At 40.8% G+C, this 27250-nt stretch overlaps 1 protein-coding gene across 2 annotated transcripts; it reads left to right on the forward strand.

Annotated features, from left to right (window-relative positions):
- Positions 1–2386: 2386 nt before the first annotated feature.
- On the forward strand, positions 2387–26579 carry ALAS2 (5'-aminolevulinate synthase 2). 2 transcript variants are annotated; one of them, XM_004782136.1, is made up of 11 exons: positions 2387–2602; positions 7590–7785; positions 8455–8577; positions 9421–9528; positions 12260–12482; positions 13030–13214; positions 18266–18445; positions 20202–20366; positions 20930–21198; positions 22359–22521; positions 26295–26579. In XM_004782136.1, the coding sequence occupies exons 2-11, from the start codon at positions 7605–7607 to the stop codon at positions 26456–26458; spliced, it is 1761 nt and encodes a 586-aa protein (XP_004782193.1). In that variant the 5' UTR covers positions 2387–2602; positions 7590–7604; the 3' UTR covers positions 26459–26579. The 2 variants fall into 2 exon arrangements, with proteins under 2 accessions (XP_004782193.1, XP_044930304.1); XM_045074369.1 differs by lacking the exon at positions 2387–2602 and adding an exon at positions 4229–4248.
- Positions 26580–27250: the final 671 nt, after the last annotated feature.

Here is a 27250-nt window from a genome sequence, read left to right on the forward strand (position 1 = left end):
TTCCATTTCTTTGTGTCTTCCTCAATTTCTTTCATGAGTACTTTATAGTTTTCTTCAATAAATGGTGCTGGGAAAATTGGACAGCCACATGCAGAAAAATGAAATTGGACCATTTCCTTACACCACACACAAAAATAGACTCAAAATGGATGAAGGACCTCAATGTGAGAAAGGAATCCATCAAAATCCTTGAGGAGAACACAGGCAGCAACCTCTTCGACCTCAGCCACAGCAACATCTTCCTAGGAACAACGCCAAAGGCAAGGGAAGCAAGGGCAAAAATGAACTATTGGGATTTCATCAAGATCAAAAGCTTTTGCACAGCAAAGGAAACAGTTAACAAAATCAAAAGACAACTGACAGAATGGGAGAAGACATTTGCAAACGACATATCAGATAAAGGACTAGTGTCCAGAATCTATAAAGAACTTAGCAAACTCAACACCCAAAGAACAAATAATCCAACCAAGAAATGGGCAGAGGACATGAACAGACATTTCTGCAAAGAAGACATCCATATGGCCAAGAGACACATGAAAAAGTGCTCCATATCACTCGGCATCAGGGAAATACAAATCAAAACCACAATGAGATATCACCTCACACCAGTCAGAATGGCTAAAATCAACAAGTCAGGAAATGACAGATGCTGGCGAGGATGCGGAGAAAGGGGAACCCTCCTACACTGTTGGTGGGAATGCAAGCTGGTGCAGCCACTCAGGAAAACAGCATGGAGGTTCCTCGAAATGTTGAAAATAGAACTGCCCTATGACCCAGCAATAGCACTATTGGGTATTTACCCTAAAGATACAAACGTAGTGATCCAAAGGGGCACATGCACCCGAATGTTTATAGCAACAATGTCCACAATAGCCAAACTATGGAAAGAACCTAGATGTCCATCAACAGATGAATGGATCAAGAAGATGTGGTATATATACACAATGGAATACTATGCAGCCATCAAAAGAAATGAAATCTTGCCATTTGCGACAACATGGATGGAACTAGAGCATATCGTGCTTAGTGAAATAAGTCAAGCAGAGAAAGACAACTATCATATGATCTCCCTGATATGAGGAAGTGGTGATGCAACATGGGGGCTTAAGTGGGTAGGAGAAGAATAAATGAAACAAGATGGGATTGGGAGGGAGACAAACCGTAAATGACTCTTAATCTTACAAAACAAACTGAGGGTTGCTGGGGGGAGGGGGTTTGGGAGAAGGGGGTGGGATTATGGACACTGGGGAGGGTATGTGCTTTGGTGAGTGCTGTGAAGTGTGTAAACCTGGTGATTCACAGACCTGTACCCCTGAGGATAAAAATATATGTTTATAAAAAATAAAAAATTAAAAAAAATAAATTTAAAAAAAAAGAAAGGAAAAATAAAATTTTAAAAGAGAAGGGAAAAACAACAGAGGGAGGCAAACCATCAGAGACTCTTAACTCTAGGAAACAAACTGACGGTTGTTGGAGGGAAGGTAGGTGGGGGATTGGGTAATTGGGTGATGAGCATTACGGAGAGCACTTGTAATAAGCGGTGTTATATGCAACTGATGTTATATGCAGGTGTTATATGCAACTGATGAATCACTAAATTCTACCCTGAAGCTAATAATGCCCTCTATGTTAGTTAAATTGAATTTAAATTTAAAAAAAATCTTTGGGGCGCCTGGGTGGCTCAATGGGTCAAACCTCTGCCTTCAGCTCAGGTCATGATTTCAGGGTCCTGGGATCGAGTCCCCACATCGGGCTCTCTGCTCAGCACAGAGCCTGCTTCCTCCTCTCTTTCTCTCTCTGCCTGCCTCTCTGCCTGCTTGTGATCTCTCTCTGTCAAATAAATAAATAAAATCTTTTTAAAAAAATCTATTAAAAACATCTTTTAAAAGAGTGTGAGTTCTAGAGTATAACTTCACCAGACTGCTTGGGTTCACAGTAGGTCTCTGTACTTACTAGCTGGGTAATTATCAGTTACTTACTTCACATCCCTGAGCCTCAGTTTCTTCATCTGTAACATGGGTATAATAGCACCTATCTCCTAACGTCCTTATTGGGGTGGGCGAAATTAATCTCTGTAAAATACTTAGTGAGAGGTCTGGTGCACAGTAATCACTCAGTCGATACTGGCTATTATTTCTTTGAACCAGGCGCTGTGCAAATTTTGTTCTGTAGATGATGTTTTTAAATTGTTACAATGGCCTGAATATTGTCTAAAAAATCTGCCTGTTTGAGGCCATTCCCACTTGTGCTACAGTTGTTTCTGAGTTTTATTGTCCACATTTTATATTGAGGAAACCAAGAGTCAAAGAGGTGGTTTTGCTCAAAGTGCCCTAGCTATATTTGGATTATCTGATTCCAAAACCCAGCCAGCGGAAGAAGAGAAAGTAAACAGGAGAAAGGCAGTGCTAAATGAGGGTGTTGGGTGACAGCGGACTACACTAGGTTTTATCTCTAGCAAAAGCCTGAGATACCTTTAGGGCCAATGCAGAGCCTGGCCAGCAGGAGAGAAGGGTGGAGCTGAGCCATGGGAGAAGGGATAAATGCCAGGTCCTGACCCACAGTACCCACCCGTCGTTCGTTCGTCCTCAGTGCAGGGCAACAGGTAAGAGTTGCTTTCAGCCTGGGTGTGCTCTTTCTGGTTTGCTGCCCACCTCAAGGCTGCACATTCTGACTCTCTGGCCTGACTAGATCTGACTTTGTTCCTCAGAATCTGTCTGTCTGTCATTTTCTCTCCTTCCCCCCCTTATATCTTTTTTGGCTTTCCCTGTTTTTGACTTTCCTTTGTCTTGCCCCCCCCCCTTGTTTTCTCTCTCTTGTTAGTTTTCAGGATATTTCACTTTACTTCATCTCTCTCTGACCTCTAACTTTCTCTTATTTTTCCTTTGCCTGAGCTCTGTCTGTATATTGTTCTCTCTATCTTTTTTTTTTTCTCTCTTTCTTCTACACTGCATCTCTCAGTCTCTGTCTTTTTGTCTCTATATGCCTTTCCTTCTCCGTCTTCCAGAAAGGTGGTTTGGTATTTCATCCAGTAATTCTCCATTCCTCCCTCATTTTGAATCTTTCTCTCTGCTCAGCTGATGGTAGAGCTCAGTAGGTCAGTGCCTACTGAGGACCAGAGGTAGGAAGAGAAAATTGAGGGAATATGGGGATTATGGAAATGATAAATTGGGTAGAGAAAGATTTGAATGATTTGAGAGTTAATTACCATAAATAAGGAGAGAAGGTTGAGGAGGAATTTTGCATCACTAAAAAGGCCCTATGCTAAAAGTCCATAAATTTTTATTCTCACCCTAATTCATTCTGAGACGCTAGGCAAGTCATTCACTTTCTGAAAAAAAAAGGGGGGGGGCAGTCTTGTCCTATAATCTCCACAATGTCTTCTAATTTTGATTTTGTGGTCTTCTAAAATCTTGTTTCTAAAAATTTCTGGTTCTATGATTGAAGTATGTAAAATTCTCTGACTCTTCCATGATGGTGAGAGGATGCTAGGAGGGGAAGTAAGTCTTGATATATCCAGTTCCTGAAGAAAAGTGATCACATCCCCTCCAGACCTAATGGATTCTTGCAAAGCAGGCCACAAAGGGGAGAGAGGGAGCAAGGAATATGGCAGTGAGTGGTTTCTGGATCTTTGTTGGGATAGTGTTGTGGTTGGCCCTTCTGATCTCTGGGACTATGGTTTGGCTGCTGACATGAAAGAGAACACCTTTAAGTAATGATCTGTCACTTGACCTGAAATTTCACCATTCTAGCTTTGGGTAAAAATATTGTTTTATGAAAATCCTTGGCAAAAATTGCCACACACTCTTTGATGCATAAGTTGTTAAATGGAATGAATGAATGAATGAATGAGAATGTTCACCAGTGCCTGAAACTCCATTTCAGTTAGAAATTTGTTCCTTTGGTAAAGGCATTTGTCACAGTCCAAAATCAAATGTCCCAGAAAGGGTCCTGTTAGTGCAGCAGAGAGATTAATGTCTGGAGTCAGGCTCTCAGTCAAGAAAATATGTAGCAATATTTGAATCACAGATCCATAGTGGTTAAATTAATAGGCTCTGAAGCCAGATTGCTTAGGTTTGAATCTGGCTTCTCTTACTTACTAGCTCTGTGACCTGGACAGGTTGCAAACCTTTGGGGGGCTCAATTTCCTCAGGTTTGAAATAAAGTTAATAATAGTGTCTACTTCACAGGGTTGTTGTGAGAATTGAATAAGTCAATGCATTTGAAGCATTTACAACAATGTTTGAAACAGTGAGTACTCTGTGTTTGACTATTAGAACCAAATGAAATCTATGAAGTTTTCTAGTCCAATGCCTGTGGAGAAACTGAGGCACAGAGAGGGAAAGTACAGAGCCCAAGTTCACATAGTAAGTTGTAATAGGAAAAGGACAAAAATCAGGATTAAAATTAGCATCAATTTTTAAGAACTAGTCTGGTGTACAGACTAGTGAAGATGCATTTCTTGAATGTACCTTCACTTTCTCTACATAGAAAATGTAGAAAATAGAAATAATAGCTAACATTGTTTTCAGTATTTAAGATAGGCACTCTTATACACTTTGTATAGATTATTATACTGAATTTTCATACCATCCCTGTAAAGTAGTTTGTCTTTTTCTTTATTCACTTTTTACAGATATAAAGTATAGAGAAGAGATATGACTTTTCTAAGGTCCCAGAGCTAGTGAGATGTTGAGCCAGGATTCAAAAGTGTCTGGCTTCAGAAGCTGTGCTCTTAATGCCCTGAATTGCCTAAAATACTTTCTTGATTCAATATTACTCACTCCAATCCCACTATTATAAGTAGTGAGATGGAATGGAAACAGAGGTGAAGGCAACTGGACTGCAAGATTATGGATCATAAAGCTGGGCAGGCAGAGTGGGTGGGGCTGGACAAATCTGAGGAAAGGAGTATCTGAACAGAGAAATTGAAATTGAAGTTTGAAAGAACTTGATAATTTAACAAAAAGTAGTCTATATTTTTCTGAGTCCCTGAGAATATCATGGCTGAAAGTCCCTTAGAGATGATGAGTGTATTGAGCTATATACATGGGGTGGGAATAGGCCTTAATCTACCACTATCCCAAGGCAGGACTGGACTCTGCTTTCATTCTTGCGGGCTTTCTTTCCCCTGACATATCCCACTGTTGTCATTATTGTTGTCAGTGTTGATGTTGGGGAAGGGAGTTTGCAGGAGCCTGGAACCTGGCCATCTCCTTTGTCTGTCTTCCACTGGGTAATCCATCCATCCTTACCACATATTGCCAGAGTCAGCCCCGGCCAGATGCTTAGACATGATTCTAGAAAGGAGCTCTCTTTCTCTCCCACACCCTGGTCTCAGCTAAGGGAGTGGTCAGACCCCAACGGTGATAAATACTGGGAGCTTTATCTGTGGTCTGCAGACTCAGCCCTAAGCCCTTTGGCCTTTGCATACAGGCAGGGGAAGGGAAACTGGTATCTCCACATGTGGTGTAGGCATTGGATGAAATTAATTACTTACCATTTGAAGTAGGCATAAGTAGCCTACATCTGACAGCTGATGAAAGCTAAGACCCAGAGAGGAGAAGTGGCTTTCCAAGAACATCCAACAGGGAAGCTGAAATTGAAGTATGGAAATCTAACATTTATTGAAAAATTACTATGTGCCAGGCATTGTCCTAAAGGCTTAATATGAGTTTCATTTAGTTTTTTCAATACCCCTTGGCCTTTCCTAAATTCAGGGCCCGCACACCCTGCCCCACACACTCACTTACGCTCCTCTGACAGCCTGTTAATGTTGGGGGGAGAATCTCTTGGATGAACAAGGGGAAAGTATAGCTTTGTGCATTGGGGGGAGGGGTGTTGCTCTATAAGAAATGAAGGAGGTTGCCATATGAGGACAGTGCCATGAGCTCCTCCTGTTTACTTTTCCCTTATAATATAATGTCTTGTATACTAGAGGTGCTGCTAGATTCTACTCAGTAGCTCTCCTGATGGTGTGAGGGCCTTAGTCTTCCCACATTCTCTCATATCTCTCTTATTGTCCTATTCTATATTTTGTCTCACCCTCTGACGTTGGATCTCCAGTTTTCCCTTTAATTTATTTCTCCTTCTTGTTCTTTGTCTTTCTCTTTGTATCTCTTAGCCCTCCCTCATTCCAACCCTTAACCCACCTTAACCACCTCTCCATTCCTATACTTTGATTTTGTCTCTATTCCCTTCTCTCTGTTGCTCAGTCTCTCTCATCTCCCTCAGTAGGGTCGATCTCCTCTTACCCTAACTCTTCGGTATTGCTCTCCCCCACCCCCACTATCTCTGGCAGCATTTATCCTTTATCTTTGTGCCTGACTGACTTTCTGCTCCTGCTGGATTTCCTCCTCTCTGTTGTTTTAGTTTTCTGAGTCTTTGTATTTTCCTGTATGTTCTTTGATTTCTCCGCATGTCTGTTTTGTGTCCCTCTGCCTGTCTCTGCCTCTACCTCTGGTCTGTCACTCACTCTCTTTCTCATCTAAGTCTCTTTCCTTATCCTTTTGTATTTCCCATAATCCCTTTTTCCTCTGGTTTTCCGTATCAGTCTTCCTCTCCCTATTTATATCACGAACCTGTCCCCTTTCCCTATGTTATTGATCTGTTTCTTTCCCACAATTTCTGTTCCTCTAACTTCACCACTACCACTATGCCTTTGTTCTCTCTCAATTTCCTCCTTTTATCTTTCACAATTTCTCTTTTCTCCTGACTCTTTCCCTACCCTTCCTTTCTTTCCTTTACTTCAGTCCCTATTCATGCATTAACTTACTCCCAAATTCAACACATATTTATTGAATGCCTACTGTGGGTATTTGTTATCTTTTCTTCTGATCTCCTCTCTGTCCGTTCTCCTTTCAGTCTTATCCTCTGCCTCTTCCATTAGTGTCTAGACTTGTTTCCTAGACCCTATGGGTCTTGTTTTCATCCCCTCTAACTGTCCTTTTAAAAAATCCAGGAGCAAGTTCAAAAGCAACAAAATACCAGTCCGGTGGCATATGGCCTGTATGGCTTAGGGCCTGCCCTTTTGTCCTATTTGCTGAATCTACTTAAACTGGTACCTGTGGCCTCAAGCTCCTTTTCCCTCTCTGGTTGGGCCTGCTCAGTAAACACTTTAAGTCAAGTCTCAGGAGCCCTGGCCAATGGCATCCATCTGCATTTGCAGGCTGAATATTAACTTGACTGAGGCTAACATTCTTAGAAAGACTTTTTAGCCTTGTTAACAAGAGTTAGTGGGTTATCAGTTCTAATCCTGCTGCATACAATCACACTTAAGTAATCCTCATCATCACAGAAGGGGTCAGCGGCAGAGTCTGAATGAGAATTTAGGCTTTCTGACCTTCAGTTGTAACTCTTTCCTTTACCCCATTGTCCAATGGTCATTGTCTCATTTCTTCCTCCCTGATGCCCTATCAGTACATTTTGATATTGGGAAAAGTTCTTACCATGGAAGGACAATAAGGGCATCTCTGGAGAGAGCAGTTTGCATTGGGTGGAAAGCTAAAGGCAAAGGATCAAACACAGGAATGACCCTTGGCTTTTGGCCAGGCCTTCATGATGGATTCTTATCTCTTCCAAATCTTGTTCAGGACTTCGGGCTCAAGATGGTAGCAGCAGCCATGTTGCTACAGTGCTGTCCAGTCCTTGCCCGGGGCCACACAGGCCCCCTGGGCAAGATGCTTAAGAGTCACCAGTTCCTGTTTGGTATTGGGCGCTGTCCTATCCTGGCCCCCCAAGGACCAACCTGTTCTCAAATCCACCTTAAGGCAACCAAGGCTGGAGGAGGTAAGAAGTTTCTGGCAAATGGGGGAGAATATCTGGGTCCTGGAAAAAAAGTTCCAAGTCATACTAGCCATCATTGCCTTATAAATGAGAAGGTCCATGTGAAAAGTGTCAAGGTTAAATGAGATGGTCCCAAAACACACCAGGGTTCCAACTTCTGCCAGTATCTCTCAAGAGTCTCACTCTCATGCTCCTCACACTCTATATACTCCAGTCATGCTGATACTACTTAAAATTGCCTGATCAACTCTATAATCTCAAGCTTTTGTGTCTTTGCTCCTGTCAAATGACCCTCACAATTACCCTTTACCAGAGTATCTCATACTTCTCATATGACACTTAACTAGGGCATCATCTCCTCTGTGAAGCTTGTCTAAACCTCTGTCCAGCCTGTTCAATTCCAATTCTGGGTCATGTCCCCTCCCTCTTTTAGACTTCCATAGCCCATGTCCTCCCTCTCATCCCAACATTGTTCATAATGTATCTTCAGTGTATGCCATTTCTGCCAGCCTAGAAGCCCCCCTAGCACAGGGACCAGACTCATCCATTCCATTTCTGTATCTCTATCATAGCCTGAGAAAGAGCTTTGGGATACAGTAGGTCTTAGAATCATTGTTAAACTAAACTTATGGCTAGAAATGCACTGCCATTTACTCTCTTACCTTTGCATAGACTCTCCATCTTGTGCCAAGAGCCACTGTCCCTTTATGCTGTCAGAACTCCAAGATGGGAAGAGCAAGATTGTGCAGAAGGCAGCTCCAGAGGTCCAGGAAGATGTGAAGATTTTCAAGACAGGTTGGAGTCAAGTGCCACCTTACCCAGGCTCTACTCCTAATGCTTGAATTCACTTCATTACAGTTTTGAGCTAGGCTAATTAATCCTAGGTCAGCTAGTATACATCCCATGACGGGAAGTCCAGTCATTCCCAAGGGGACCATGGTAGGCAATAGCTTAGCCAGTGCACTGAAATGTACCCTCCCCAACACACATACATGTATAGGCTCTTGTATCTTTACACCATTAGTTTAAAATGATCCCTCTAGAGTTCTACCTCCTCTCTCCCAAGTGGCTAAATTGATCCCAATAGTCTGGGCTCTCACATTTAAGCAATACCACTATACAACAATCTAGATTTGCATGAAAGAGTAAGTGTTGGAAGCAGGTACATCTTTTAGAAGGGTAAGAAGTCCCAGGTCAACTCAATTGGTGAAGACTATTCAAGATTATCACACTTGAAATAGGGCCACACTGTTGACATTTTTCATAGGCCCTTTTGGGATATCCTTAAAGGTGAAAATTTCAAATTTGAATTTTAATGACATTCAGAAAAGAAGAACAAGGTACACTGCCCTGCATATATCTCCCAAGTACAAGATTCAGAGTGGCTGCCCCAGTTGCTTTACCCAAGGGAAAATTCTAATGGGGAAAATGTAGCATCTTATGGAAGGTGTCCTGACACAGAGGTTTCCACTTTGGGAGATGAGTAGGGGCTCACTTGACAGAATATTTCTGCTCTCTGTAGTCTTCTATACTTCATAAACTTGAATTTTCATGTTGTATTGAGTTTAAAGAAGACAGAACATGCTTTCTTTTTTTTCTCCCTTCTCTTCATGGCCAATGAATCTCACTCTCTGTCAGACCTGCCCAGACCCCTGGCCTCAACCAGCTTGAGAAAGCCACTCTCCAATCCCCAGGAGCCAGACCTAATTTCAGAGGTCACACACCAGGTTCAGAACAACATGGTTGGTGAGTTTGTTGAAGTGGAAATAAAGTGGGGTTGCAATGTGGAAGGAGTCCTCAAGGAGCTTCTGAAACAGTTGGGGAAATGCAAAGAAGTGCTTTAGAACCAAAGGGAATCTGGGTTTAAATTTTAATGCTGGCACTTGCTGGATCAATGTGTTTTGGCAAGTAAGTCACTTCCCTTTAGTGAAATTTTAATGCTTGCCCCAGCTGGTTAACATGAGGAAGAAATAACATTAGATTTATGGAAGTGTTTCTAGCTATTATGAGCCCTCATTAAATACTAGGTTTATTCCTATTATTTCTTCTCCATGCTTCCCTCAAAAACTCATCCTTTACAGACAGCCTTTTCCCCTTTCTTGTATGTGTTTATATTCAGTTTTCATAATGGAATTTGGCTTCTTTCTAATATAAAAGGAAAATGATTCATTGTAAAGTATTTTTCAACAGATATAGGAACATATAAAGAAGGAAATTTAAATCACTCAGAGTTCTACCATCCACCATTAACTATTTATATTTTCTTCTGGATATTTTTCCATAACTAACCACACACACATACACACACCTCCTATGCTTCCCTCCACACACATGTTTTTATGAGAAATGTGATTTTATTCTGCTGGGTTTTTTTTTACCTTCCTTTGTTTACCTAACAATATATCATGGGCATCTTTCCATGTCCCTGGGCATAGAGATGCATAATAATTATTAATGTTGAAGTTTGTTCTGTAGCATGGATGCAGCATCATTCAGTTAATCAAGCATCTATAATTCAGGTTATTTTTTTCTTGTGCTTTATTCTGGTTTATAGTATATGTTGGTTTTACATACATCAAAGATAACATATAGTATTATAGACACAGTATGAATATACTAGAGATTATTTAGCTATTCCCCTATTGAGTTGCTTCCAACTTTTCCTATTACAAACAGTGGTGCAGCAAACAGTACTCAATGTACATTTTCATGCACATAGGTCGTTTTTTTTTTTTTTTCTATAGGAAAGCATTAATAGGTGCAAATTCTTAGGGTGTAAGGTTGTATACACTTTCAATATTAATAAATATTGCTAATTAGCCCTCCAAAGTCGTGTACCAGTTATCAAAGACAGTATCCATATTCTCACACCCTCTCTAGGACTTGATATTATCAAACTTCTAAATATTTATTGGTATCAGTGAAAATTTTATTTTGCAGTTTGGTTTTCCTTGATTAAACATCTTCCACATTTATTGACTTTTCTGTTTATATTCTTTGTCCATTTTTCTACTGGGTCGACAAATTTTCATAATAAGTATTCAGAAGTTTTTGTTGTTGTTCTTAGTTTTTTTGTGTTTTGTTTTGTTTTGTTTTTTAGAGAGAGAACTGGGGTGGGGTCAGCAGGAGAGGGAGAATCTTAAGCAGGAGCCTGATTTGGGGCTCAATCTCACAACCCTGAGATCATGACCTGAACCAAAATCAAGAGTCAGACACTGAGGAGCTGGGTGGCTCAGTGTGTTAAGCCGCTGCCTTTGGTTCAGGTCATGATCTCAGGGTCCTGGGATTGAGCCCTGCATCCCCCTTTCTCTCTGCCTGCCTCTCTGCCTACTTGCCATCTCTTTCTCTGTCAAATAAATAAATAAAATCTTTAAAAAAAAAAAAAAGGCAGACACTTAACCAACTGAGCCACCCAGGCACATCAATTGTTCAGAGGTTTTTAAAAAAATTAGTTCTCTAGGTATGCCAATATTTGCATTTAAAAACTCTTGATACATATTTCCAAACATCCCTGCAGCAAAGATACTACCAGTTTATATCCCTACCACATAACTTGTCATCTGCAACAATCATGATTTCTGTCTCATGTATAGAGTTCTAGAGTTTAACAAGTCCTTTGGCATGCATTATTTCAATTTATCCCCCAAAACAATGTTGCTCCATTTTGCAGTAAATAGCAGTTTTAAAAGTAAACACTAGGTCACTTGCTTGTAGCTCACTTACTTGCTGTATAACCTTGGTTAAGTTACCTAACCTATCTATGCCTCCGTTTCCTCATCTGTAAAATGGAGATGCTAATGATACTTTCCACATAGGGTTATTGTGAGGGCTACAAGAAATAATATTTATAAAGTTCCCAAGATAAGGCATTACATATAATAGGTGCTTATTAAATATTGGTTATAATAATAGAATTAAATATTATCTACTACTACTACTATAATTATAATAATACTACTATGCACCAAACATTAATTAGTTCAGCTACATGACGTTCTGTTTGTCATCAAATGCTCACAATTCTTCAAGAAGGTATTATTAGCCCCCTTCTACATATGAGGAAATTAAAACTAAGAGAAAGACATTGACTTACTCAATGTCACATAACTAGGAAGTGACAGAGCAATACCTAGAAACCAGATCTGTTGATACTCTTTCCACTGAAACTAGAAGTAGTGATTTCAACAAGAATGATACCACGGTAACCTTAGAAAAAGAGAGGAGGCCTTACCAGGGGTAGGAAGCTAGAGTGAATGTATGAATAATTTACTGAGTAAATGAGCAAATGAGAAAGCAAAGGGATGATTGAGTGAAGCAGTGGAGAGTTACTGTGGCTTGGTAAGTTAATGACTGATCAAATAAATGAATAAATGAAAAGAGAACTGGAGAACTCAAATCAACAGCACGGATAAAATATGGACTACTCAGGAAGTGATTTAAAAATAAATTATTTTCATCTTCATCTCTACTTCTGCAGGAAACCATGTTTTTGGTTATGACCAGTTTTTCAGGCATAAGATCATGGAGAAGAAACAGGACCACACCTACCGTGTGTTCAAGACCGTAAACCGCTGGGCTGATGCATACCCCTTTGCCCAACACTTCTCTGAGGCATCTATGGCCTCAAAGGATGTGTCTGTCTGGTGTAGTAATGACTACCTAGGCATGAGCCGGCACCCTCAGGTTTTGCAAGCTACACAGTGAGTAGTAAGATCTGGGGCATGAGCTGTGGGGACACAAACAGAGAAGAATCAAAGCCACACACGGAAGGGAAAGGCAGAGCTGGCAGTGGAAACCTACCACCTACCACCCCTTTTGCACATGGTCTTCCAGCATATCTAATCCTCATATATGAACCATGTCAGTCAACAAACCATGATTTCCAAACTCTTGACTGTCCTTTTCTGTGGAAAAGATGGAAGACCAAGCAATTTCCATGAGCTCTTACTCTGGGGACAGAATGAGTATTGCCAGAGATACTGTGTGACCTCCTCTAGAACGTCTTAGAGCTGTTCAAATTCAACCCAGCTTCTACCCCCATCCCTGCGTACCATCAGCCTGAGAAGGAGGACCCATGTATCCTCATTGTCTCCATCCTGCCCTCTACTTGATTATATAGAACACAACTCATATAGGATCACTAAGTAAACACTGACCTCCATCATTGAAGAGAAACCTGCCCAGTTCCTCAGTGCCTGAAAAGGGTTTTTCCATCTCCATGTTTTTCTTCTGTTTTCTCCTGGCCAGGGAGACTCTACAGCGTCATGGAGCTGGAGCTGGTGGTACCCGCAACATTTCAGGTACCAGTAAGTTTCATGTGGAGCTGGAGCAGGAGCTGGCTGAGCTGCACCAAAAAGATGCAGCTCTGCTCTTCTCTTCGTGTTTTGTGGCCAATGACTCTACTCTCTTCACCCTGGCAAAGATCCTGCCAGGTAAGTTCTGTTCAGGGTTGGTATCTTGAACTACAGCATGCAGTCTCACTGCCTTCATCATCTTTTCCTTCTATTCTGAGTTCATTCGATCTCATTGCTCTTCCTTCTTGCCCACTTTATATATCCTTACATCTCTCTCATTTCTCCCCTTCTTCAGTTAGGCTGAAGAATACTACTGAGGACATTGCCCAAACTCACAGAAGGGTAACACCATAAATTTATCACCTCCCCCCACAACTCACCTGGGCTCCAAACACCCATAAATAGTTCTTTTATGTCCCTATGTTAGCTTTTTTCCAAATATTCTTTTCTTTTAAAACCTGTGACTATCTGCTTCTTCACTATTAGCAAATAACCTCACATCTCATATCACAAAGAAAACAGAAGCCATCAGACAGAAACTCTTTTAACTTAAAGACATCAAACCTACAAACTTATCTGATTTTTCACCTACACTTATTTCATTCTTTCCTTTTACAATTTGAAGGCACATCTCTTCTGCCTAAAGTCAATCCCTTCCTTGTATAGTGGATCCCATCTGGACCTGATCTTCCCAATATCCCACTCCTTAGCTAATAATGTCTTTAATTCATACGCCTGTTATCATTCTATCACATCCCCAACCACGGATGAATATAACTCTCCACCTTCTCCATGTCAATCCAAGGTGCATATCCCAGGTGGGAGCCACTAAAACTTCATGGTCCCCAACTTTACCAGGTTCTCTATGCTGTCTAGCAATCCTGTTTCCAAAGTTAGCCTTCCAAATCTCCAGGGCAGTTTTGCAAACCCCCATTCTTCCCAGCCTTCTCACCCTTTCACCTTACCCTCAACCACAGCAGATAACTCCACTTCCTTCCTCACTGAAAATAAAAGTCCTCAAGTAGCAATGTCCTCAAATCCTTGATGCAAACTACCTACAGACTCACAAACATCCCCACACGTCCTCTCTTCACCTTTTCTCTCCTGTCACAACAAAAGAAGTGCCTTTCTTTTTGTTGACTAATACTTTTCCTGGTGCTTTGTGTCTCAGTCCCCTCTGCCTCCTCAGGAACCTTGATCTATCACTTCCTTCTCTCCTTGTGTTTTCAGCCTCTCCTCTTCAGACATGTTAAAGTCTCTGTTATCTTAAAGAAAAAAAAGTCCTCTCATCACTCTCTAACTACTGCCCTATCTCTCTCCTTCCTATAATAAAAAACTGTTTGAGAGAAGTCTCCACACTTGCTATTTACTTCCTTACTTCCTATTGATTCTTCAGCACACTGTAAACATTCCCACTGCCTCCAGAAACTTCTTCTGGGAGCACACATAACCCCAATTAAATCCAACCTCTTTGGGAATTTTTCAGTGAAGATCCTCCTCAACCATTAGAATTAAACTTCTTTTCCTTTCTACTGCCATCATTCTAGCCTAGACAAATATCATTTTCTTTTTTTAAGACTTTATTTATTTATTTGAGAAAGTGAGAAAGAGAGAAAGAACAGAGGTGGGGAGGGGCAGAGGGAGAGGGAGAAGCAGACGCCCTGATGATCAGGGAGCCCGATACGGGGCTAATCCTGAGACTCCAAGATCATGATCTGAGCCGAAGGCAGACAACCAACTGAGCCACCCAGGCACACCCAACATCATTTTCTTGATTTCACTCTTGCCCTCCTATATTCTGTTCTTCACAGCAGTAATAATAATGTTTTTTAAGGCAAACTTATCTTTGTTACCCCCTGCCAAAAACTTAATATATCCCCATTGCCCTTAGGAACAAACCCAAACTTTTTATCATGGATTCCAAAGCCCTCAATAATCTAGCTTCTAGCCTCATCTTTGATACCCCTTCTCTCACTCTTTCATTCAGTAATATATTCATTTGCTCACTTATATATCAATAATTTGCATACCCATCCATTCAAACAGTGAATGTTTACTTAGCATCTACTAGGTACTTAGACCTGTACTGGGTACCAGAGATAGAATGATAAGACATGTGATTCCTTTCAGTTTTGTTGATTATTCCCTTCACTGTGCAGAAGCTTTTTTATTTTGATGAAGTACCAATGGTTTGTTTTTGCTTTTGTTTCTCTTGCCTCAGGAGACAAATCTAGTAAGAAGTTGCTATACCCTATGTCAAAGAAGTTACTGCCTATGTTCTCCTCTAGGACTTTTATGGCTTCAGGTCTCACATTTAGGTCTTTAATCCATTTTGAATTTATTTTTGTGTATGGTGTAAGAAAACGGTTCAGTTCATTCTTTTGCATGTCGTCCAGTTTTCCTAACACCACTGTTGAAAGTCTGGTTCCCCCCACCCCCATTGGATATCCTATCCTGCTTTGTTGAAGATTAATTGACCAATTGACAGTGGTGGGATCATTTGGGGGTTTTCTATTCTATTCCATCAATCTGTGTGTCTATTTTTCTGCCTGTGCCATACTGCTTTGATCACTACAGCTTTGTAATCTAACTTGAAGTCCAGAATTGTGATGCCTCCAGCTCTGCTTTTCTTTTTTCAAGGTTGCTTTGGCTATTCAAGGTCTTTTGTGGTTCCATACACATTTGAGGATTGTTTGTTCTAGCTCTGTGAAAAATGCTGTTGATATTTTGATAGGGATTGCATTGAATGTGTAGGTTGCTTTAGGTAGTACAGACATCTTAACAATATTTTTTCTTCCAATATTTGGGCATAGAATGTCTTTCCATATTTTTGTGTCATCTTCAATTTCTTCCATCAGTGTTTTATAGTATTCAGAGTACAGGTCTTTCACCTCTTTGGTTAGGTTTATTTCTGGGATTCTTATTGTTTCTGGTACAATTATAAATGAGACTGATTCCTTAATTTATCTTTCTCCTGCTTGATTATTAGTGTATAGAAATGCAACAGATTTCTGTACATTTATCTGTGTCCTGTGACTTTACTGAATTTAGTTAACAGTTCTAGCAATTTTGGGGTGGAGTCTTTGGGTTTTCTACATAGAACATCATGTCATGTGAAAATCATGGAAATTCCACTTTTTCCCTACTGATTTGGATTCCTTTTATTTCTTCTTCTTGTCTGATTGCTATGGCTAGGACTTCCAGCACTATGTTAAATAACAGTGGTGAGAGTAGACATCCCTGTCTTATTCCTAACCATACAGGTAAAGCTTTCAGTTGTTCCTCATTGAGGATGATATTGCCTGTGGGTTATTCATATATGGCCTTTATTATGTTGAGAGATGTTCCCTCTAAACCTATTTTGTCGATAGTTCTTATCATGAACAGATGTTGTACATTGTCAAATACTTTTTCTGCATCTATTGAAATGATCACTTGGTTCTTTTCATTTCTTTTATTAATGTGGTATATCACATTGATTGACTTACTGAAGCACCCTTGCAAACCAGGAACAAATTCCACTTGATCATGGTGAATGATTTTTTTTAATACATTGTTGGAATTGGTTGGCTGATATTTTATTGAGAGTTTTTCTATGTTCATGAGGGATATTGGCCTTTAATTCTCTTTTTTAGTGCGGTCTTTGTCTGGTTTTGGTATCAGGGTAATGGTGGTCTCATAGAATGAATTTGGAAGCTTTCCTTCCTTTTCAATTTTTTGGAATAGTTTGAAGAGAGTAAAAATTAACTCTTCTTTAAATGTTTGGTAGAACTTACCTATGAAGCTATCTGGCACCGGACCTTTCTTTGTTGGGAGTTCTTTCATTACTGATTCAAATTCATTGCTGGTTATTGGTCTGTTCAAGTTTTCTATTTCTTCCTGTTTCAGTGTTGGTAGTTTATAATCAACAAAAGTAAAAGGCAATCTATGAAATGAAGAAGATATTTGCAAATGACATATCTGATAAAGAGTTAGTATCCAAAATACATAAAGAACTTAGAAAAATCAACACCCAAAAAACTAATAATTCAATTTTAAAATGGGCAGAAGACATGAATAGACATTTTTTTCAAAGACAAGTACAAATGGACAGCAGACATATAAAAAGGCGCTCAGCATCACAGATCATGAGGGAAATAAAAATAAAAACTACAAATAACATCTTTCATGAACATGTAAGTGTTTGTAAACTTATGTGTAGAAGTGGATGGGAATAGCAGAGTGTTTAACTCATTCAAACTCCACTGCGTATAATGCATCTTTCAAGGAACATCTTTCACTAAGATATAAGTGTTTGTAAAGGTACTTGTAGAAGCATATGGAAATAGCCATGTGTTTAACTCACTGGAACAACACTGTATAATGCATCCTTCAAATAACATCTTCTTACATTAACAACAATAAAAATGCATGATTCCTGCTCTCAGGAAACTCCCAGTCTACTTTCCTTCATGGCAGGTTCTCTAGGAAGTCATGCCTGATTTCCTCAGTTAGAAATGACAACTTACTCTAATGAAAGGCCACAGTTCCTTGATGTCAGTGCAATTTGGGGGGAGCCAAGAATCAATTCCTTCCACAAATTTCCCACCTCCACCTGCCCTACCACATCTGTTCAGTGAAAAGCCCTGCATTCCTCAGGCCCTAGAGAAAGGTCTTCCCCTCTGTAGACGTTAGTTACAGTCCAGTTACGGAGCTGGACTCCATGTTCACTAGTGTTCCATTCTGCTCTGACATGCCATGAACATACGAGTCAAATGGAAAATCTGTTAAGTATCTATCCTATAACTATAAGCAGAGGGATGCTACCTAGAAGAGGTGGCATTTCATCTAGATCAGGAAGAAACTATTATCAGTCCAAGTCAACAGGTCTAGTCCCATTCCCTTGAATAAACTCTTTTCCAATACTTGATCTTATGTATCTGGGAGTAGGAACCTAAACCCTGTCAAGAAACTCTAGAGCTTCTTGGGAATTTAAATTTCCTCCACCCCAAGATAGTCAGTGTCAGATCAGGCTTAGAAATGACTGAAGGGAAGTGTGTAGGGGTCAGAATTTCAAGGGAGGAAGAGGTGTCACAAGGGCTTCAGAGGAGAAGGAAACAGACAGAGTCTTCAAAGGGAGGAATGGCCAGCTCTCTACCAAGCAGAAATACTGGAAGAGAAGCTTAATGAATATGTATCTGGTTCTTCAGGGTGTGAGATTTATTCAGATGCAGGCAATCATGCTTCAATGATCCAAGGTATTCGTAACAGTGGAGCAGCCAAGTTTGTCTTCAGGCACAATGACCCTGACCACCTGAAGAAACTTCTAAAGGAGTCCAACCTTAAGACACCCAAAATTGTGGCCTTCGAGACTGTTCACTCCATGGATGGTATGTATATCATGAAAACCACAATAACAATGATAATAACTGACATGTATAGAATTTGTTTATATGCCAAGCAAAATATTAGTATTTTTAACTTAATCTTCACAAGAATTCCATGAGGCAGGTGCTATTATTATTTCTATTTATTTACATGAGGAGACTGAGACACAAACAAGTTAAGTAACTTGCTCAAGGTCATACAACTGGTAAATGCCAAAGGCAGCTATTATACTGATCTTACAGATTAAGAAACTGAAGTTCAGAAGCAGAACCCAACTTGTCTTGGTTGACTCAGTAAATTGGTGCCAAAGTATTTGTACCCTAGAACATTCCAATCTGTACCCTAGAACATATGATTCCAATTCCTCCAACTCCAATTCCTTCACACAACACTCCCTCCATTAGAAATGGTTTGCCAATCAATAATTCTAGTGTCTGGTCTCTGCAATGAAAAATTTTAAAAACCATTGGGAGTTTTTTTCAGGGTCCAGTATGAAGCATTGGAACCAAAGCATGTTTTCAAGTGAAAGAGACCTGGGTTCAAATCCTATCTCTGGCACTTACTCACTGTATGATCTTCAACTCCTTGAGCTTCAGTTTTCCCCAACATAAAATATCTGGTTGTAAGAATTAGAGACAATGGAAGTCATTCCATTTTTATAATCTAAGTAAATATCATAATAGTGAAAACCATGTTGTGATCATTCTACTTCCTTACATTTACAAATGAATGTCTCCTTATTTTGTTAGTAGACAGTACTTAAACTACCAATTCTAGGGCTAAATTTCTTCCATTGAAATGATGCTTGAGCTATTTCACTCTTTGTCTCAAACTCCACCTCCAGTGATTTTTGCCCCTCATGTTATCTTGGGTTGCACACACTCTTTAATCCTGGTTTGGAGTCCCTGTTTCCACCTGAAGAATTTTATTCTGTATTCCAACTCCCTGCACCTCAGCATTTTTCAGATGGGGTTGACAGTAAGTATGAGTTCTTGTATATGAAGGAGTTGCCAAAAAGGCCACATATAAGATTCACAGCCATTTGAAGACACAAAGGGACGAAAACAGTGAGAAAGAGAAGTGATGGAGGGAAGGAAGGAAGGGGGGAAAGGAAGAGAGAAAAAAGAGAGAGGGGATGGAAAAGGAGAGAGAGAAACAAAATCCGAGACAGAAAAAATGGAGACAGAGAAATAACAATGGGAAGGGCTATGGAAAAAAAAGGGGGGGGGGTGGATAGTGACAGAGATCCAGGAAGATAGAAACAGGGAGGACCAGTGCAGTATAAAGATATTGACAAGGCTTCCAAAAGTACCTGCCTGAGGGGATGAATTGAATCTGAAATCAGGACTGCATTAACCTGGAGCAAAAAGTTACATTTTTGAATTTATTAAAACAAAGGCATCATATGGGCTAGTGCCAATCCTAAGTGGAAATACACAAACTTGGGGGATGGGGAGGATGCAAAGAGAGGCTGGAAAATGGCTTCAACAAGAGGACAGATATTATCAGAAGTAAAAATAGGAAAACAGAAAGGCAAGGCTTAATTACAAACTAGGGGAAATGCACACACACAAATGCCTTGAGTGGGCATGAGGTGGATGCAGTAAACATATTTAAGGAGGTTTGAAATAGTCCCAAGTGATTACGCACACCCTTTACCTTTCCAACCCAAAGTAGCTATGGGTCACAAATTCCACACTGAAGATGGGGCTGGGGAAAGGTTGTGATCTCCTACCTCTATTTCTTGGCTTTTCTCAGGTGCCATCTGTCCCCTTGAGGAGTTATGTGATGTGGCCCACCAGTATGGGGCTCTGACATTCGTGGATGAGGTTCATGCTGTAGGACTATATGGGTCCCGGGGTGCTGGGATTGGGGAGCGTGATGGAATTATGTACAAGATTGACATTGTCTCTGGAACTCTTGGTGAGTAAGTGCCTTGGGATGCCCTTATATATAAACCAGAAAGGAGGCCCCTGCAAGACCCTTTCCTCCTGCCTTCCCAAAGCTGTAGAAGTTATTTAGGTAAAATTCATAGCCTCAGGCTATGGAAGTCCTGGATTCCCTCTGTCCACTCCTACCCCACTTCAGAGTTGCTGAGAAAGTCTGGGAGGGTTTTTTGAGAAGAAACCTAAGCAGGGCCAAATAGCCAAGTTAAGTCAGTACCTGGAAAGCCGTGGTTCTAAATTCCTCCCCCACTCCATCCCCAAACTTCATCTTACTCCCACTTTTGGGCCTAAGCAGCTAAAGGTCCCCACCCAGCTACTGCCTATCTAGTCACTGCATGTTGCAGGCCTTGAAAGTCCTATCTCAAAGCAGCAGAGTTATCAGCTGTCTGTCTTGTCATGGACAAGAGAGATAAGCAGAGGCCTGGGACAGGAGTCTGGAACTCCAGCTTCTGTGTGCATCCTTATGTTATCTGGACATGATTCTGTTCCTCTAAAGACTAATTATGGGCTCTGTCATATCCTACTCCTCCTCGTTTCCAGGCAAGGCTTTTGGCTGTGTGGGTGGCTACATCGCCAGCACCCATGACTTGGTGGACATGGTGCGCTCCTATGCTGCCGGCTTCATCTTTACCACTTCACTGCCTCCCATGGTGCTCTCTGGGGCTTTGGAATCTGTGAGGCTACTCAAGGGAGAGGAGGGCCAAGCCCTGAGACGAGCCCACCAGCGCAATGTCAAGCACATGCGCCAACTACTAATGGACAGGGGCCTTCCTGTCATCCCCTGCCCCAGCCACATCATCCCCATCCGGGTGAGAGCCCCCCCAACCATTGCCCTACCCACTTATCTCTTCTTGGAACCTTCCCACACCCAGCAAACCAACACCTGCTTCTCTTATCAATCTTTTACTTTCCTGTTAACTACCCTCCTTATTTTGAGCTATGTTACCCTTTTTTGAAAAATTATCAGCCATTCTGGATTAGTCACCTCTTTTTTGCATTAGCTATTATCTCATGATTATTAGACCATCCTGACCCTCACAATATTGGGTACCCATGACCTATAATTCAGTGCTTTGGAAGTATGGATCAAGATCATTATTGGGTCACAAAATCAGTTCAGTAAGTTATGACTGGTATTAAAAATTTAAAAAAAAATAGAATTGAAAATGTTGGCATAAATCACACATGGAGAAGGTAGTATTTTGAGAGAAATGTTTTAGCTCTATATATGTATATATGCACACATATATGTATGTGTATATGTATAATATGGACATGATGTGAATCATACTTCTTAGTAAGATTTTAGGTAAAACTCAGAAAACAGAAAGTCAAAAACCATGGGACAAAGTGCTATTTTGGATTTCCAACCATGTTTACTGCCTTTGAAAATGAACTGCTACTTCTTTTTATTTTATTTTTTTTCACTACTTTTTTTTTTAAATAATGTCTATTTGTGTGTGTCAGTATGTCAGGGTGTGGTAAGGACAGTTTTTTGTGACGTTTTATGGACGAGAAAGAAATAGTCACTGCTTGGGCTAAGCCAATATTCTTTTGGGGGGATATTGGGGAAATTGGGAAAGACTATTCTTGAACTTTTTTTTTATTAAGCCAATGACAGCACCCCAGAGATAGCTTGGGGAGTTCATCTTCTTACCTAGAACACCCCAAATTAACATACTACCTAGGTAAAACCAGTGTGCTTGCTCTGCAAACAGTTTCAAGACATGGTGCCTACACCACCTTCATCCCAACCCCTTCAAATTTAATTGCTGCCTTTGAGAAACTCCTTGATAGAAATTCTGGAGCTGCCACTAAGCCCCTTATGAAAACAAACAAACAAACAAAAAAAAACTCTGTCCCAAAATTCAGTGATGTTCATTGGTCTGGTTCCCTCCACCTGCTTAATAGAACTAGTGATAGTAGGGCAAGGGTAGCAGATACTGACAGGCTTTTCTCCTGAGCCCAGGTGGGTGATGCAGCATTGAACAGCAAGATCTGCGATCTCCTGCTTTCCAAGCATGGTATCTATGTGCAGGCCATCAACTACCCAACTGTTCCCCGGGGCGAAGAACTGCTGCGCCTGGCACCCTCTCCCCACCACAGCCCTCAGATGATGGAAGACTTTGTGCGTAAGTCCTCAATATGGGTCTCTAGAGCACTCTCTTTCCCTTCAGCCCCGGGATCTGAAGAATTTGAGGGAATGAATGTTATTTAATTTAAAATTATATTTCTAGAACACATATTGTGTGCCAGACCCTATACTAGTAATAAATGGATGAGAAACAGTCCCTAGGCTCCAGTTCAAGTGAACCATAGCAGACACAAACAACGACTTTAAGGGGTTATCAAATTTCAAATAAGACAGTACATCAGAGAGTTGTGGGTGCAGAGAGGAGAGGCCAAACACAACATGCAGGATTCAAGACAGGCTTCCTAGTAGAGGTGACACGTGAGCTGATTTTTATAAGGTGAGTGGTATTGAACCAAAAGAAGAAACAGTGTGGAAGTGGTATTCTTTGGGGAAGGAAGAGCATAAAGAAAGGCAAAGAGAATGGTACAAAGCTGCTTGAGATATATCAAGAATAAACAGGTGTTACTGAAATGTAGGGTAGTAGGAATGGAGTGGAAGAAGGAAGTGCCAGTCTATGAATCTACAAAGACAACTAAGACAGGGACTGGATTGAGAGATTTGTAGGGCTACTGAATAGCCTGGGTTTTATCCTGAATGATGCGGTTTAGTCAATTTACCTCAAGTTTACCAGATTCCCATTCAATGCAGTTTTTAGCACATGGTCTGGAATAGAGCAGGTGTTCATTCTAAGTCAGTTAGACAAAAGACATATAGGCCGTTGACAGTCTAAAAAAGGAGACAGACATAGACAGTACTGGTCCAGTATGATGAGCTCCAGTACTCTGGGAGCTGGAGGAAGAGTGAGCACTTATGGCTAGAGAAAGTAAGAAGCATGAAGTCAGGAATGCTTTGTGGGTGAAGAAGTCCTTGTGTTGCACCTTGAAGTACATGTGGTACAGTGCAAAGACATTCCAGAATAAGGAAATTCCATGAGCAAGGACCTAGAGATAGGAAAACACAAGACATGCACTGGCAACGGTCATTCTGTTTGTCTGGAGCATAGGTAGTATAAGAGTTCAACGAAGACAAGATAGGTAGGTGCCATTCATTTAAAAACATCAAATAATGCTAGCCAACATCTATTAAGTACTTAACATGTACAAAGCACTGTTCTAAACTCTTTGCATGTATTAACTCATCTAATACACATGAGGCTGAGATGCCATTATTAGCAATTCCCCTTTATATATGTGGAAATTGAGGCACAAAAAATATATGAAACTGGTCCAAGGTCACACAGCTACTGGATTTGAACTGTGGAGTCTGTCTCTACCACCACAGTCATAACCACTAGGTCTACTGCCTGAGTTGATGATTCAGACTCCTGGACCTTTTGCTCAGTCCTCTCCATTGCTCTGGGCTTCAATTGTAGAGCCCTCAGTATTCTTGGTTCTCTGAGTGTCCATTCATGCTGAGCTTCTGCAGGAAAGAGATATGAGAGGCATTTACCATGACTCTGTCAGTCCTTTAACTCTAGTCAACCCATCCTGAAATCCTGCAAATGGTTGCTAGTCTCTCTCAAATTTGTTTTTTCTATTGCCAATTTTAGGATACATGTCAATGTAATTTCTAATTTTCCTGCTTCTTTCTTGATCCCTTCTAATCTTTTGTCCACAGTGACCATCAGAGGGATTTTTCTAAGCATATGACTATATACTTCCCTTGCTTAAACCTTTTCATGTTTCCTATTTGTCTGGACTAGAGCAGTGGTTTCCAATGTGAGGTATGCAAGATGACCCATTAGGTGAGGGGACTCATTAGAATTTTGTGTTTCTTTTTTATCTTAAAAATGGGAAATTGGGCTTTACTGATATTGATCTTTAACATTTAGACTGATAATGATACGTGTCCATATATAAAAAACATATATAGATTGGAAGCGTGCATTAAAATGTTTATACTGATAGAATGTACAGTCCAAAATTTGGAGCTCACTGGCCTGTAGAACAGCTGAAGCCCCCTGGCATGGGATTCAGTACCTCAAACATGGTGAGTTCTATGCCCTCACCTCTTTTCCACATTCATTTTATTTTTTCCAGCTACACTGAGTAACTTAAAATTCCCTTGTTTTGCTCTACTTTCTTACCTTTCGTGTTTTGCTAATAATGCTCCCTTTTTTTGGAACGCCCTCCCTCACTCCTTCCTCTGGCTTACTTCCTTTATCTTCTAGACTTAGTCATCCTTTCATTCATTCTTTCAACAAGTATTTGAGTACCTACTGTTTGCTAGATACTGTTCTAGGTGCTGGGGATCCAGTAGTAAACAAAGCAGACACAAAAATCACTGCCCTTCTAAAGCTTACATTCTAGTGGAAGGAGATAGTCAAAAAACTTTAAAAAAATAAGCAATGCATATAGCATGGTAGTTTTAAGTGTTATGGAAAAAATAAAGCAGGATAAGGGAATAGGAAATGTAGGTGTGGAGGGGCTGGTTTGGAGGAAGGTTGTAGTATTGAGTGTTAAGGGTAGAGATCATTGTGGTGACACTTGAGCCAAGCTCTGAAGGAGGTGAAGGAGTTAACTAGGCAGATATCAAGGGGAAGGTCATCCTGGGCAGAAGGAATAGACTAAGGTAGGGAAGATCCTATTACAGGAGTATTCTTCTACACGTGAGGAACAAAGAAGAGAGAAGTGTGGATGTAGTGGTGTAAACAAAAGGCAAAAAATGAATAGTGAGGGGAAATGTGAGTCCATATTGTGAAGGAATTTGGCTTTAACTCTGAAATAGACAGTCTTTTGAGGGATTTGAGCAGAGGAGTGACAGAGTTGACTCAGGTTTTAACAGAATTGGTCTGACTTCTATGTTGAGAATAGACAAAGGGAGAATGAGTGGAAGTAGGGATCCATTTGGGGGCTACTATAATACTACAAGTAAGAGAGGATAATGACTCAGACCTGATGATGGTATTAGAGGTAATGAGAAGTGATCTAAATTATGAAGGTAAAGTCAATGGTTACTTGCTGATAGATGAGATGTGTGGTTAGAGAAAAAAAAAAGAAAAATAGAAGATGGCTCTAAAATTTTTGGACTAAACAACTAGATTTGCCATCAACTTAGAGATGGATAAGGATGAAACTAGAGTAGACTTGGTGGAAGGTAAAGAGATCAATAGCTCAGCTCTGCTCATGTGAAATTAGAGATGCTGATTAGTCAGGTGAAGATACAGAAGGGCAGCTGGATGTACGAGTCTAGAATTCAGAATAAGGGTTTTGGGATAAGATGAAAAGGTCAGAATCATCAGCATATAAATGGTGTTTAAAGCCATGAGACTAAACAAGATCTCCCAGGGAGTAAGCATAAAAACAAAGTCAAGGACAGAGCCTCTACCACCCCACCCCTACCCCCCCACCCCCGCCCCCGCACACACTTGAGGCTTTTCCAACAATGGGGTCAGGTTTCCTTCTCTAGGGAACACTGCCAATTCCAGACTCAAAGGTCACAAATGATGACACTATATGGTTACTGTCACTGTCATCTTCATTAGGCTCAGTTTCCTGATGATGGATTCACTTCTGGGGTCACAGCATGTCCTATACTTAGGAGTGGTCCAAGCCAGGCTAGTACAGCTTTAAATTATGTCAAATGAGTGCTTCCCAATCGTTTATACATTATTCATAGCACACAGTGGAGTAGACAGGAGTTACTTCTGGTTACAAGCTATCATAGAAGTTTGAAGGGATCATTATCTTGGTTTATCTGTATCATGACACAGAGGTTAGTAAGACCTTGTCTAACCAATTCTTTCCTTCCCCACCCCTTACCACCTTTTAGAGAAGCTGCTGGTAGCCTGGAGTGAGGTGGGGCTGCCCCTCCAGGATGTATCTATGGCTGCCTGCAATTTCTGTCATCGGCCTGTGCACTTTGAGCTCATGAGTGAGTGGGAACGTTCCTACTTTGGGAATATGGGGCCCCAGTATGTCACCACCTATGCCTGAGAAGCCAGCTGCCTCAAAGCCCCACCCCATTTGTACTTCATATGGGACTAAGCCTCCTCCTGTCCTCGCTTTGCTGTGTGCCTCTAGATGAATTCAGTCTGAAAATAAAGAACAAACTGCAGCATTTGTAGTCCTTTGTTAGACAGAAAACTGCATTATATCTGACCCTTCAGACAAACGGCAGAGCCACGAGGAAACCATCACTTGTTGGTCTGACCAACCCATTGTACTGATAGGGATTCTGATCCAGAAAGAGGAAGATGGCAGACAAAAACTACACAGTGAGTTGCATACGAAGAGCTGAGACACTTAGCAGGTTTATTTGAAATGGCTCCTTCCCAATAGTTTCAACAAAAATCGAGGGATTGACTTTTCACTGGTAAACCTGGAAACCCTATAGAAAGGACCTACCAGCTCTATTTTCCAAGGTAGGAAAAATACTTGGCTATAACGAACTCTTTCAAGGAAATGCTCCCAATCTTTACAGGTCATAGTGCACAGAAAACATTTGCATGGCGCACCTGGGTGAACGAATGTTACTACCTCCTTAGGAGGTACTCTCTGCTGACATTTGTGTTCTACCTGTCAACTCCAGGGCCATTTCTTCCCACTATAACCCATTTTGTAGCAGCTGTGGGACACAGCAGTTGGGAAGATCTGGTTTAAGGATATGCAACCCACCTGAGCTTTCTAACACACCAGAGCCACCTCTTTTGCTGATCTAACCTCAGCCGTGTAGGGAATCTTTACAACTCTACAGAGCACGTTTATGGTAGTACCACTCCTCCTTCT

The sequence above is a fragment of the Mustela putorius genome, unplaced genomic scaffold (genome assembly GCF_011764305.1).
Source record: "Mustela putorius furo isolate JIRA1106 unplaced genomic scaffold, ASM1176430v1.1 tig00537339_pilon_pilon_pilon, whole genome shotgun sequence".
In the NCBI taxonomy this organism is placed as follows: Eukaryota; Metazoa; Chordata; class Mammalia; order Carnivora; family Mustelidae; genus Mustela; species Mustela putorius.